Source organism: Neoarius graeffei, chromosome 14, assembly GCF_027579695.1.
Source record: "Neoarius graeffei isolate fNeoGra1 chromosome 14, fNeoGra1.pri, whole genome shotgun sequence".
NCBI classification, from domain to species: domain Eukaryota; kingdom Metazoa; phylum Chordata; class Actinopteri; order Siluriformes; family Ariidae; genus Neoarius; species Neoarius graeffei.
This window is the reverse complement of record NC_083582.1, coordinates 75960473-75974541: the sequence shown is the minus strand read 5'-3', so window position 1 is coordinate 75974541 and position 14069 is coordinate 75960473. Positions and strand designations below refer to the sequence as shown.

The following is a 14069-nucleotide window of genomic DNA, read 5'->3' as shown; positions in this document are numbered from 1 at the left end:
ACTCATCCAGAAGGGTTATTTTGCACAAGGCCATCTGTCTACAGTAGAAAAAAAAATTAAATAATAAAACGCGTCTGGAAAAATCCCAAGGGAGTCCGGAGCCAGATTCGTGACGTCACCTGTGGAAGCGCCAGCAGGCTGCGAGAGCTTTGCACGGTTTCAGTGCACAGCCTGTGTAGACCAAGCGCTCCCATTTCTCTCTCATTGTCCGGTCTTTTGGGACACGATGAGTACTAATCCCATCATGATTGGTGTTGCTACACCCTCCTACGATACATCTGTTAACCATTTTGATAATTACGCGATAACGTTGAAGAAATTTGCAGAAAACCACCAGGTCGTTTTCTCATAAACAAACCAGCGCTGATGTAGGATTCAGAGGGAGGCGTCCCACACGCGACGTCATGAAAATCAATGTTTGCCGGGAAATCCAAATGCCAAGTTTTTTCAGAGGCGGACCAATTCGCCTCAAATGGCTTGATTTCAACTGAATTTTTCTTTTATTGCGCAAGGGAAAAAAATTGCACAAAATGTCACAGATATTTGACCAAAGTTTAATATAAAATAGGAGAATTACATTGATTATTGGGCGGCACGGTGGTGTAGTGGTTAGCGCTGTCGCCTCACAGCAAGAAGGTCCGGGTTCGAGCCCCGTGGCCGGTGAGGGCCTTTCTGTGCGGAGTTTGCATGTTCTCCCCGTGTCCACGTGGGTTTCCTCCGGGTGCTCCGGTTTCCCCCACAGTCCAAAGACATGCAGGTTAGGTTAACTGGTGACTCTAAATTGAGCGTAGGTGTGAATGGTTGTCTGTGTCTATGTGTCAGCCCTGTGATGACCTGGCGACTTGTCCAGGGTGAACCCCGCCTTTCGCCCGTAGTCAGCTGGGATAGGCTCCAGCTCGCCTGCGACCCTGTAGAACAGGATAAAGCGGCTACAGATAATGAGATGAGATGCTCTTTAAGGAGAACTTACTTTCTGGGCCAGAAAAATGAAAGCTTCGCAGAGCCCTTGCATGTCGATATTGTGAATCACAGTATCTTTATTTTATTGACAAACTTGAAGAAAGTCTTGACATGTTTGGAGGTGGTCTGTCCGTGTGCTGAAGTAACACAGGTGTGTATTGGTGCGTTATCGTGTTTAGTCGTGGGCGGTGCTCAAGGCAGACGCTGAAGAGGCTCGGTTGCTGGCGGGCCGGTTGGGTTTGGAGGCGGAGAGAGCGCGTCAGGCTGAAGAGGAGGCACAGGAACAGGTCGTGCTCCTGGAGGAGGCGCTGGAGAGCTTACGCAGCTCTGATAATCCCCGACTGCAGCTTCACCAACTCCAGCTGTTACACAAACTCCCTCTCGGCTCTATCTGCAGTCTGCAAACTCAGATCTGCACCTGCTTACGCACGGTGGAACAGGTAGAACACAGACACACCCATTCCCAGACTGTTTTTACCATAGACATATAAACATAGACGCCGCATTGAGCTGGTGGCCCGTTGCTGGGATACGTCAGAGTGTCCGCCATATTGGATGTGGCAAATCTTCCCCGTAAACCAATGCGAGTAAATGGACTGAACTTCATAAAGCCCCTTTCTACAATAATATTTAACTCGATGCCTTTTATTCACCCATTAACACACATGTATATATTTGGGAAACAAACAGGCATCAAAACAACACATATAACTTTTAATGTGATGGTTATAAACAGTGTGCGAAATACCCTGTACACTGCAAACTAGCGACAGAGACGCGATAGATAGCTCAGGTAAGCTAATCAGTCAGCATACCGTAGCAAGCTACCAAAACCTGAGGCCACGATAACCAACCTACAAGACTGAATATGATAAATGATGGAAATAGTGGAAAAACTGGAAATAGTGAATGAAAATAAAAATGTACTGTTTTATTTATTGAGTCACCACACAGACCTGCTCTCGCTGAATAAAGTGAGCTGAATGACCGCCAAACTGAGTTCGGCCAGGTTCTAACATCATACCAAAACAAAATACATCACTGATTCCTTCCCATTCAGAAAGGTTAAAAACATTCATCATACGTTCAAAAACGCTCATCATAGTGTGGCACTGTATTCTCTAATTCTCACTGCTTATAACTCTACACCTCCCCGGTGGAGATGAGCTGGGAAACTGAAGACTGAAGGAACAGCTCCCTCTCTGAGCCTGACTGTCTGACCTGTTCTGTCAAAATCCTCCGTTCTGAAGTGTTCACTGCACAGCATGGATGACGGAGTAGCAGAAAACCCTTCCCGTCGCACAGCTGTCTCCCACTGCTTTTTCATCTCTTTATTTTTGGGAAACCTACATAGTATGTGAAAAGTTAGCTAAGCAACTAACAACAATCAGCGTAGTTACGAAGGAAATACTTCGTTGTTTGGAGACAGGTTTCACCGAGCGGCTATTATGCGCGAGACTTCATATTAGCCACAAAGTCAGAAAAATCTGTTCGTAAAATTACATTATAATGACCAAATACAATGAAAAGTATTTTTCCAGTCTCACCTGTGAAAGGTAATCCCATGTGATCTCGTTTGGACGGTAAACCTGTTGGTACAGTTAAACGCAGCACATGAATGAGGCATCTTTATTCTCGGCTACTGTCTAGACGCTATACCAGAGACGGTTGAAGAATCTCCAATATGGCGTCGAGGATGATGTTACGGTAGGCGAAGTGTAGGGAAAGTGCAGGAGATGCACCAGACACTACACAATGCATTTCCACACCTCATACCCCCCCCAGGGGGAGCTGGCTGCTGGGCTGGGGTGTCAATATAAGGAAGTGGAGGAAGAGAAGGAGAGACCACGACTTCTTGTTTCCATCTGTTGAATGATGGGAGCAGCTTTTCCTCAGCAGCCTAGGCCTTGTGGATTTAGACGAGGAGTTTTACTTCTAATATCTTTGAATGGACAACTAATCGCTTGAGCTGGTCGGCACTGGGCCTTGCTTGCGTTGGCCCCCTGAGGTAAGCCTTTTCTCCCCCTGGGACACACCCATACGCACACACTTTAGTGTTGTACATACTGACTGTCACGTTAACCGCACACTAGGGTAGGGCGGTATTACGGTAAGAAGGTATCCCGAGGTATCCAAAAGTACCAACGGTATCGGTCTCATTACCGTCATTTTAAAAAAATATATAATATCTAAATAAATATGGAGTACATGAGGTCATAATATAAAATAATAAATTGAAGATCATCCCGAATAACTGTGTGATCGTATTTTCACTAATTCTATCAATTTCCTAAAGAAGTTCTCATCGCGTGCAGGGTTGTTTATGTCGTTACCATGGCAACCCTGCGTGACATTTTGGAGTCTGACAGAAAGCTTCGCAAGAGACTGAGCCCGGGGGTGTCATGGCTCAGATGGCTAAGGCACCGTACCATAAATCCGGAGACCCGGGTTCGATTCCGACCCGAGGTTATTTCCCGATCCCGTCTCTCTCTCCCCCGCTCATTTCCTGTCTCTCTATACTGTCCTATCTAAAAAAAAAAAAAAAGAGAGACTGAGACCGCGGTTGAAAGATGGCAAGTCAAGATAACGAGTTAGTGGCAAAAAAAAATACAACATCGGCAGTGTGGCAGTATTTTGGTTTCAAACCAAACGAAAAATCTAATATGTCCCCTAAGGCACACCATAGCCTGGGGTACTCCACTTCCACGAGATCTCTCCAATGAGTTGTGTTTTGAGTAGGTTACATGAGTAACAACAAGGTAAAATAATATAACGTATGACATTTGGGATGTGGGTAATAAACGTTTGAAATGTCATCTACTGAAGAAAGGGAAGAAAACATCGTAGCGTAAACTGTTCGGTTTCTGGTGGGAATTAGCAATGCGCTTGCTATCTTTGTTGGGTGTGTTAAACCGTATGGATTTAAGTGGAATAATTGTAAGGAGTTATGTGATCAAGACAACGTTTTAAGCAAGGTAAGGCCATTTGATTATTAATTTCCCCGCCATGGCATGACGTGGGCCCATATGATTTTGCCTTGTGCAGCTATCACGCATTTGAATTAGGTTCGCCTCATTTGCGCTGAAGAATATGGTTTATCGCGCAGTCTAAACGGACTTGGGTGTTGGTTGATTCTTTTTTTTTTTTATTTCCCATGCTTGAAAGGGTATGATCCTGCTCATCGTGTACTTTTTTTTGATGGAGTAGGTGAAATAGTGCTGCAAATGGCGTTTCAACGCAGACGTGTAAACGACAGTTGAATGCTATTTTCAAGATGAAGGAAGAGTTGCGTGATGCTTTGAAATATCTCTTAATCCATTCATCAATGCACAAAATTCGCTTTGCTGCTTAATCCATACCACAATGCACACAATTCGCTATGCTGCTTTTAAATAGTACATTTGAGGCATAGACGCACGTTACACAGTAGGCCGAAACAAAATATTATTTTTTTCTCGGTAATACCGTATACCCCGGGAAAACACAGAGACAGTTTAAAGGTATCAAAATTTGGATACCGCCCAACCCTACCGCACACATTAGGTTAGGGTCTCTGGATGTTAGGATTGTTTGTTAGATCCCTAGACATGTGAGCATTTATCTTTGTTTGCTGTACCTACATCCATGGGGGCGTAACAATGACGTATGATTCTACGCAGAAGGCGGCGTCTATGTTTATATGTCTATGGTTTTAACCACATGCTTGTTGACTTCTCCAAGAACTTTGTGATGTAATGAGAGGAAGTTGAAGAAGATACAGTATTGTAGTTGAAATATTGGAGCTGTTTGTGTGCTGAGTGAGTGAGACCTTAATCAGCCTTCTGTCTCTCTTTTGTCTTTCAGGCCGTGTACAGGAAGCAGCGGTTGTGTTGCGTGTCGTGTGAGGAGTTGGGCTCCGTGGCGTTGCCGTGTCAGCACGGCGTGTGCTGTGAACGTTGCGCGGCCTCGGCCGAATGCCCCGTGTGCTCCGAGCGTCAGCAGAGCCTGAATCTACCCCAGTCCTAATCAACAGCCATATAACCCTGAAGCATGCGTTACGCTTAGCACTGAGCATCACTCTGAGCTTCATCATCCTCCTCCTGGAGAGAGAGTTCAGTTCCAGAACAAATCCAACGCTCCTGCAGCCGGTCGCATCAGTTACGTGTAGGTTTGATCGTAGCCAGGTGGGAATGGACATTGGTAGGACGAAAAGTTTCACCAAGCAGCATAGTTTCAGTGTAGAAATTTTAAAAAATAAATAAATTGTGGGTATATTTAAGCTATTCCATGAAATCGATTCGTACATGAGCTGGTAGCCGGCAAGACGTGTAGCACCGAGATTGAGTGGCATAACTGTTTTTTATTCTATCCACATTCACTGGGTTTTGAGAAACAGAGCAGTTTTATTTTTAGCAAATTTAATAAATAAAAACTTCCGACAAATTCGTTCCTGCTTAGAAGGTAAACAAACCGGCGAAATAACAGGAACAACTTGTGAAAAATGCAATAATTCTTGAAAAATTAAGATACGTTCTTACCGTCAAATACTTTTATTCCATATTTTGTGTGTGTGTGGGGGTTTGTTTTATTTATTTTTTGTGTTTTTGGGGGTTTTGTTTTCAAGTAGAGTTTTTATTTTGTTCTCAGTTGGTTCAGCTTCGCCATTTTCTTCTTCTGTAGAGTTTTTTTGGTGGTTGGCAAACCAACTTAAAGGTGCATTACTGCCACCGACTGGGCTGGAGTGTGGAACAGGAGATATTTGGTGGGGGCCGAGGGATGATGACTATATTCTTTTAGCCATTTCTGTTTCTTTTAAATACTTGATAAGAAAGGGATATATCTGACTTGATGTGCTCTGCCATTTTGTTTTTCTCTACTCAAGGTATATGTGAACTGATAGCCTTGTAGTAGAGCAGCCAATTAGAGCGCACGATTGCTCATATCCAGTGAATGTGGATAGAATAAATACACGTGCACACACACACGGTACAATCTTGGATTAAGTCAGCCAGTTGACTTTTCTTTATTGCTATAGTTTGATGATTTTCTTATTAAATTAGTTGAAAAGCCCGTTTCAAAGCTTCAACTGAGAAGCCAGATGCAAGAGAAGAAAACTTTTAGGCCACTTTTTATTGTCACATCTGTTTAGATTGTTTAATTTACATTAAAATCTACCTAATTTCATATATATTACTGTGCAAAAGTCTGAGGCTCATGCAAAGAAATGCTGTTGACCAAAAATGGCTTAAAAATAATGAAATGAAATGTTTAAAAAAAAAATACTATAAACAGTGATCAGTGAGCCATAATAAATGAGTCAAAATTTGGTGTGAGACGACTCTTCGCATTAAAAAAATATAAATCCGTCTCAGGTCCAGTGAGGTCAGTTTTATGTGGAAATGATCTGTAGGTTTTCCTGAGCGTCTTACAGAACCAGCCACAGTTCTTCTGGACACTTTGACTGTCACACTCACTTCTTCATTTTACACCAAAACCCAGCAGCCTTCATTATGCTTTCTTTCTTCATCTGAAAAGTGCTCTCTTATGGAATACACTGCTCAGATACAAACATTTTTATTTTTGTGCTGGAAAACAAACGTTTAGACTTTAAAATGTTTTTGTAATGTTTTGACTCGATAATGTAGAAGTCGTAAAATAGAAATCTATCACTGTTTGTCTGAAAAAAAAAAAATCAGGTGCCGAAGACTTTTGCACAGTACTGTGTATATTTTACTTCAAGTAAACATCCCTTAATATGCTTTTGAATTCTGGATTCAGATTGGTCTCAATGTGGTTTGGAAATCGGTTAGTTTATTTTAATTAAGGACAGATTAATTGATTTTAAGGCCCTGAATTACAACTAAGTTTAAGCTTGACTGGTGCGTCTGGCTGCTTTTCCAGTTATTCGTTTAAATATAACGATATGATGAATTGTTATAATTCCAGTATGTCGTTTCTAGGGTTATCACTTTTGTAAGCTTTTTTTTTTTTTTTCAGAAAGCTGGATCTCCAGGAGGAGGTTTGAAATGGTTGAGTAAAACTTCTTTTTTTTTTTTTTTTTTTTTACCTCAGCTCGTAGTTCTCATGCACGCTCCCTGAAACAAATACGGGCAAGTACGAACGTTTAAAATGCACTGTCGCATCTACAGCAGTGACACTTTCTGCACTGACCTTTTATTTTATCTCACTCCTATCCAACACTACCTTTCATATCTCCTCTCATCTTTTTCCAAATCCTTTTCTGTGACTCCTCATCGAGCTCACTTTAGAGACCTCTGGCCTTAAGTTGGATTTTATTAACGCTCGATTGTTTTGCTTTCATGACCGCAATCGGGCACACATCAATCCTGAACAAGAGGCACAACAGTTAAATCGCACACACTTTGGGGGGGGCTTTTCACCTTTTAATGTGCGTCTTTCAACTTTGACATAGCGTACCTTTTAAAATGGATTTTGAGGAAAGCTTTAAAGGTGAGGTGTGAAGGCTGATATGTCGACTCGGCTCACGCAGTCACCTTCGAGTGCACTGTTTTGGGTGCAGCTCTGTGTAATGTTGAATTCAGTGTTTGTTGGGTAGTGCATGGTGGTATTACCCATAGTGCACTATAAATCTTGGGTACACGAGTACCACACTGCAGAGAGATTTCTTTTGAGTCAAAATGGACACCAAAGCAGCTGATTTTATATATCGGTATAAATTAAACCATTGAATGCGAATAGGAACTTTTATGGCATGTTTTATTGGGAAAAAAAAAACACTTTAGTACGTATGTATTTTTATAAGAAGCTAATTATTTATTTGTCCTGTACCTCCCTCACTGCTGCCCCCTGTGAGTGAGGTGAGTAATGAAGCGATTTCAGACACAGCACAAGAAAGTGGCGCAATTTTGAAATCATCATAAAATTGCCCCTCCAGGGCCACACTTTCCATCTCTACAGCTTTCACTCTCCAGCTCTACAGTCTGTCCTTATACCAGTCGGAGAGCTGTTCCTTGTTTCCGTCCTCCTATAGACGCACACAGATTCATATATGGCTGTTGGCTAGTGCTGGTTTATTCTTTTCAGAAGCCCAAAACAAATGACTAGTTGTATTTTTTTTTTTTTTAATTGAATTTTCATTGTTATTAAAAGGAAAAATGCTGGGATCGTGGGAACCAAAATATCAGCCATATGAATGTTTGTTTGTTTATCATCAGCACTGTATTATTTCAACTTGTATTTCCAATCCATTGATCTGCGATTCATTTACAACTTTCAGTTTGTGTAAAAACCGAATTTGCCGCTCCACACACTTTTCCCAGACGGGCCAGGAAGTGTCCGAATAGCCATTCGGATTATTTCATGGAAGTTGAGATGAACGAGAGTGTATGAATGTTCAGGACGCATGAATTGGACACCCCGTGCTGATATGAGACTGATATTCATTTATTTATTTGGATCGCTGTTGGATCAGATTTTTTCGAATACTGTGAAAACATGTCGTTGACTGACCCAACACCGACGATGACGTACACTACCGTTCAAAAGTTTGGGGTCACCCAGACAATTTTGTGTTTTCCATGAAAAGTCACACTTTTATTCACCACCATAAGTTGTAAAATGAATAGAAAATATAGTCAAGACATTTTTCTGGCCATTTTGAGCATTTAATCGACCCCACAAATGTGATGCTCCAGAAACTCAATCTGCTCAAAGGAAGGTCAGTTTTATAGCTTCTCTAAAGAGCTCAACTGTTTTCAGCTGTGCTAACATGATTGTACAAGGGTTTTCTAATCATCCATTAGCCTTCTGAGGCAATGAGCAAACACATTGTACCATTAGAACACTGGAGTGAGAGTTGCTGTATATGGGCCTCTATACACCTACAGTGGTGCTTGAAAGTTTGTGAACCCTTTAGAATTTTCTATATTTCTGCATAAATATGACCTAAAACAACATCAGATTTTCACACAAGGCCTAAAAGTAGATAAAGAGAACCCAGTTAAACAAATGAGACAAAAATATTATACTTGGTCATTTATTTATTGAGGAAAATGATCCAATATTACATATCTGTGAGTGGCAAAAGTATGTGAACCTTTGCTTTCAGTATCTGGTGTGACCCCCTTGTGCAGCAATAATTGCAACTACACATTTCTGGTAACTGTTGATCAGTCCTGCACACCGGCTTGGAGGAATTTTAGCCCATTCCTCCGTACAGAACAGCTTCAACTCTGGGATGTTGGTGGGTTTCCTCACATGAACTGCTCGCTTCAGGTCCTTCCACAACATTTCCATTGGATTAAGGTCAGGACTTTGACTTGGCCATTCCAAAACATTCACTTTATTCTTCTTTAACCATTCTTTGGTAGAATGACTTGTGTGCTTAGGGTTGTTGTCTTGCTGCATGACCCACCTTTTCTTGAGATTCAGTTCATGGACAGATGTCCTGACATTTTCCTTTAGAATTCGCTGGTATAATTCAGAATTCATTGTTCCATCAATGATGGCAAGCCGTCCTGGCCCAGATGCAGCAAAACAGGCCCAAACCATGATACTACCACCACCATGTTTCACAGATGGGATAAGGTTCTTATGCTGGAATGCAGTGTTTTCCTTTCTCCAAACATAACGCTCCTCATTTAAACCAAAAAGTTCTAGTTTGGTCTCATCCATCCACAAAACATTTTTCCAATAGCCTTCTGGCTTGTCCACGTGATCTTTAGCAAACCAGATGAGCAGCAATGTTCTTTTTGGAAAGCACTGGATTTCTCCTTGCAACCCTGCCATGCATACCATTGTTATTCAGTGTCCTCCTGATGGTGGACTCATGAACATTAACATTAGCCAATGTGAGAGAGGCCTTCAGTTGCTTAGAAGTTACCGTGCGGTCCTTTGTGACCTTGCCAACTATTACACGCCTTGCTCTTGGAGTGATCTTTGTTGGTCGACCACTCCTGGGGAGGGTAACAATGGTCTTGAATTTCCTCCATTTGTACACAATCTGTCTGACTGTGGATTGGTGGAGTCCAAACTCTTTAGAGATGGTTTTGTAACCTTTTCCAGACTGATGAGCATCAACAACGCTTTTTCCGAGGTCCTCAGAAATCTCTTTTGTTTGTGCCATGATGCACTTCCACAAACATGTGTTGTGAAGATCAGACTTTGATAGATCCCTGTTCTTTAAATAAAACAGGGTGCCCACTCACACCTGATTGTCATCCCATTGATTGAAAACACCTGACTTGAATTTCACCTTCAAATTAACTGCTAATCCTAGAGGTTCACATACTTTTGCCACTCACAGATATGTAATATTGGATCATTTTCCTCAATAAATAAATGACCAAGTATAATATTTTTATCTCATTTGTTTAACTGGGTTCTCTTTATCTACTTTTAGGACTTGTGTGAAAATCTGATGATGTTTTAGGTCATATTTATGCAGAAATATAGAAAATTCTAAAGGGTTCACAAACTTTCAAGCGCCACTGTATGTAGATATTGCACCAAAAACCAGACATTTGCAGCTAGAATAGTCATTTACCACATTAGCAATGTATAGAGTGGATTTCTGATTAGTTTAAAGTGATCTTCATTGAAAAGAACAGTGCTTTTCTTTCAAAAATAAGGACATTTTAAAGTGACCCCAAACTTTTGAACGGTAGTGTAATTATCTCAAGGCACATATTAAAGTAGCTCTGAACTCAGAATGAAATTTGGAAGTCGTTATCCGTTTTCAGGTGGCTGACTTTGGGCTGCGTTTGTTAGCACAGTGCGTATTTTCTAACGGATTTTTTCAGTATGTGTGATTTTAAAGCAGTTTGGGGATGAGTTCTGTTAGTGAAGTCACTAAACTTCACAGTTTATGCACGTTATTGGAAGATTTCAAGAGTCCTAGATATTTTAGCTACCAAACCTGCGTAATGGTGAGCTCGTGTAAAGTTTTGATGACCGTTTCATTGCTGATGTAATAAAGCAATGAGAATTGCGACTGTGCAAATCAAGATATGAGCTAGTTTTCATGTTTTAGCTGGAAGATGTGGGTCCGGTTCCAAATTGTGTGCTCATGGATGTTCATAGAGCCTGGCATGTGTAATAATAGAGGTTACTAATCTATTAAGTAGTACATTAGGCCAAAAAAAAAAAAGTCTGAGACCATTATTTTGTTTGGCCATTCAGTACTTTATTTTTAATTATTTGTAGGCAAACAGTAATGATGGGGGAAATGTGCAAAACATTAATTCCATTTTAAATAAAACAGCCATGCAGGACTAATTTACTCAGGTCAATATTCCATTTCAGTGTTTAAGTTCATACTGTTTAAGACAGAGTGTGATTTCTGAACAGTTACAATAATGATGGGAAAATGTATTTAATAGAAACTTGCATGTCTTCAGCAGTAAAACTATTATGAAGTCTGCAAATATTTATTTGTATTATACAGACACGAGTGTTTTACTGGGAAATACACCACTCGTATTTTTCATCTGAGCTCCATGCGGGACAGGGAGAACCAAAACTGCGACATAAATCTCTGTCACTCGTGAGGAAATCTATGCTAAATTGTTTTGATAAATTAGGGGACGTTTTGTTTGTGAATGTGTCGATATAATAAAGAAAATTGCACGTTGGCTTTAAGATATGAAGTTTATCTTCTCGTGTTGAAAAACTCACATTTTTCAGACGAAATACATCGCGGATCTTTTGTCATATTGAAATAATATTGGCTGGCGCTTTTTTTTTTTTTTTTTGTATTTATTTATTTTTTTTGTGTGTGGTTTATCAGATATATTCCATTCAGCGAGCGTGATACTGAACAAGTCGAAGACCAGTAGCTGAATGGAATACATCTGATAGACCATGAAAAAAGCCAGACAATATTATTATTATTATTATTATTATTATTATTATTATTATTACACATACACATTCCTTTCGAGTGTTCAACACGTCTTTCTCTTTCAAAATTCTCTCAAAATTTTCCGTGTTTAACAAAGCAAACCTGGCGGCCATGTTTGTTGACAAATTGTTCCAGTCGCTCGCGAGCATGGAAGTTTTACCGTACGTCTCTGACGTGCGACATCATGATGTCTTAACCGTGCAATATCAAACCTCAACGCTCATTCTCCATTGGGTAGAGTGACGTAATACACGTATGATAAGCAATATGCGAACAATATTGCATGCTATCAAACCAAATTAATGAAACCTGCTAGAAGGGAATAGAATGCATGGTTTTTGGGGAGGTTTTTTTTGTTTGTTTGTTTTTCCCATCAAAAAAGTGTCCTGTACGTATAATAATTCCCAATATTTTACTCCGATGACGTCACTCCCAGTGTTTTCCCGCTGACTAGATGCACATTGTTAAAATAGCGAACCGGTTCAAAATTAAAATTATTAACTTGCTTTTTTTTTTTGTGGATGTGTCCATATAATATAAAGAGCATTACATAATGGCATGAAGATATGAAGTTTATCTTCTAATGTTGAAAAATATTTCTTTCCATTCACCACTTCATATCTTTGTGCCACTGTATAATATCCTCTAGACAGTATACTTTAATATTGGCCTGTGTTTCATAAATGAATACTACATGGCTGTTTGATTTGAAAATGAAAGTTTAGTCTCCGACATTGGGACAGTTCTACATATTTTATAAAGCATTTTATTTTTAAATAAAGTAAGGAAAACATTTGGGGCTGTGCTGTTGTAAGAAAATAATCAGCGACCCAGTGGTGTGATCCAACCACTCAGAAGTTGATTACTTTCCAATAGCAGGATGTCCTGAAGTGTTATCCTCTTAATCACAGCAATTTGTTAATTATGATTTAAAAAAATGTTTAAAGCAGAACATGTCAATTTTTGTTCATTGTTACTTTTAGCAAGACTAGTTATATTTAAGTTATTCCACAAAATCGAGTCGTACATGAGCTAATAGTCGATGAGGCGCGTAGCACTGAGACTGAGTGAAATAACACGTTTCACTGGATTTTGAGAAACAGAGCATTTTTATTTTTTGTAAATTCGATAAATAATAACTTTATACAAGATAGCCGACAATCATTTCCGCTTGGCATGTAAACAAACCGGCGAAATGACAGGAGCAGTTTGTGAAAAATGCGATGATTCTTGAAGAAAAAAAAAATTGCGTTCTTACCATCAAATACTTTCATTCCATTTTTTGGGGTTTTGTTTTCGAGTAGAGTTTTTTATTTCGTCCTCGGTTCAGCGACACACTCCACCATTTTGTTTTTCTCTACTCACGGTATATAAGCTGATATCCTAGTAGTAGAGTAGCCAATCAGAGCACGCGATTGCTCATATCCAGTGAATGTGGATAGAATAAAGCTTCTTGATCTACTGTCAGAGATGTGACCAGAGCAAACTCATTTCTAACCGTCTGCACTGTGATTTAAAAATAATTGATTGATTTTTCATTTTCTGTGTTCAGAGCTACAGAAGCTTTTGGAGATCAGACTCGATTATTCAAATCAGCTGATACGCGGCTATGATATCGGTATCCTATCACATTCAGGAATACTTGGTGCATCTCTTGTTCTCTCTCTTCCTGACTGAACATTCATGATATGCGTATATCGTCTACACCAGTCTGGGATTTCATTTGATAACGCTTTAAACATCTGCAGTACATGAAGCATTACTGAAAGCAAGCTCAAGTCTTCAAAGCTTTTGGTATTTTGTATGGACAGGCGTCTAATCGTGAAGTTTGACTTGGTGTCCTTTGTGCACTGACTCCACCCGCTCATTAGAGAACAGCGTAGAAGCACGGAGTGGGAAACGGACTGAATTAGCCATTTTGGATCAGCTGGTATCATGTAGGATGAGTGGAGTGGTGATTTAAGACCAGGTTGAGATACACATTCCTTAGTTTCTGTCATGAATACAGACAGAAAACGCACAGTAGTGTTTTCTGGCTGATGATAAAGCTTCACTCGGCTCATCGGCAGCTGGTGCGATGAAGTGACGCTGGAGCTGTGCAAAGAGTTTACATTGAACTTGTTCCGGATCAGAGCTTCACTGTGAGGTCTGTCATCATCTGCTCGAAACCATTCAGTATTTCATTCTGATTTTCTACAAAATGATAAATAAATAAATGTATATTTTTGGATTAACACGTCTCAGTCAC

At 40.2% G+C, this 14069-nt stretch overlaps 1 protein-coding gene across 2 annotated transcripts in view; it reads left to right on the top strand.

Annotated features, from left to right (window-relative positions):
- Nucleotides 1-8849, top strand: part of unk (unk zinc finger) — a 33700-nt gene extending 24851 nt beyond the window's left edge. For both annotated transcript variants that reach the window (XM_060940312.1, XM_060940311.1), the window contains 2 exons: nucleotides 1140-1400; nucleotides 4804-8849. In XM_060940312.1, coding sequence (XP_060796295.1) covers nucleotides 1140-1400; nucleotides 4804-4965 — 423 coding nt within the window. In that variant the 3' untranslated portion in view covers nucleotides 4966-8849. The remainder of the gene's footprint in view (nucleotides 1-1139; nucleotides 1401-4803) is intronic.
- Nucleotides 8850-14069: the final 5220 nt, after the last annotated feature.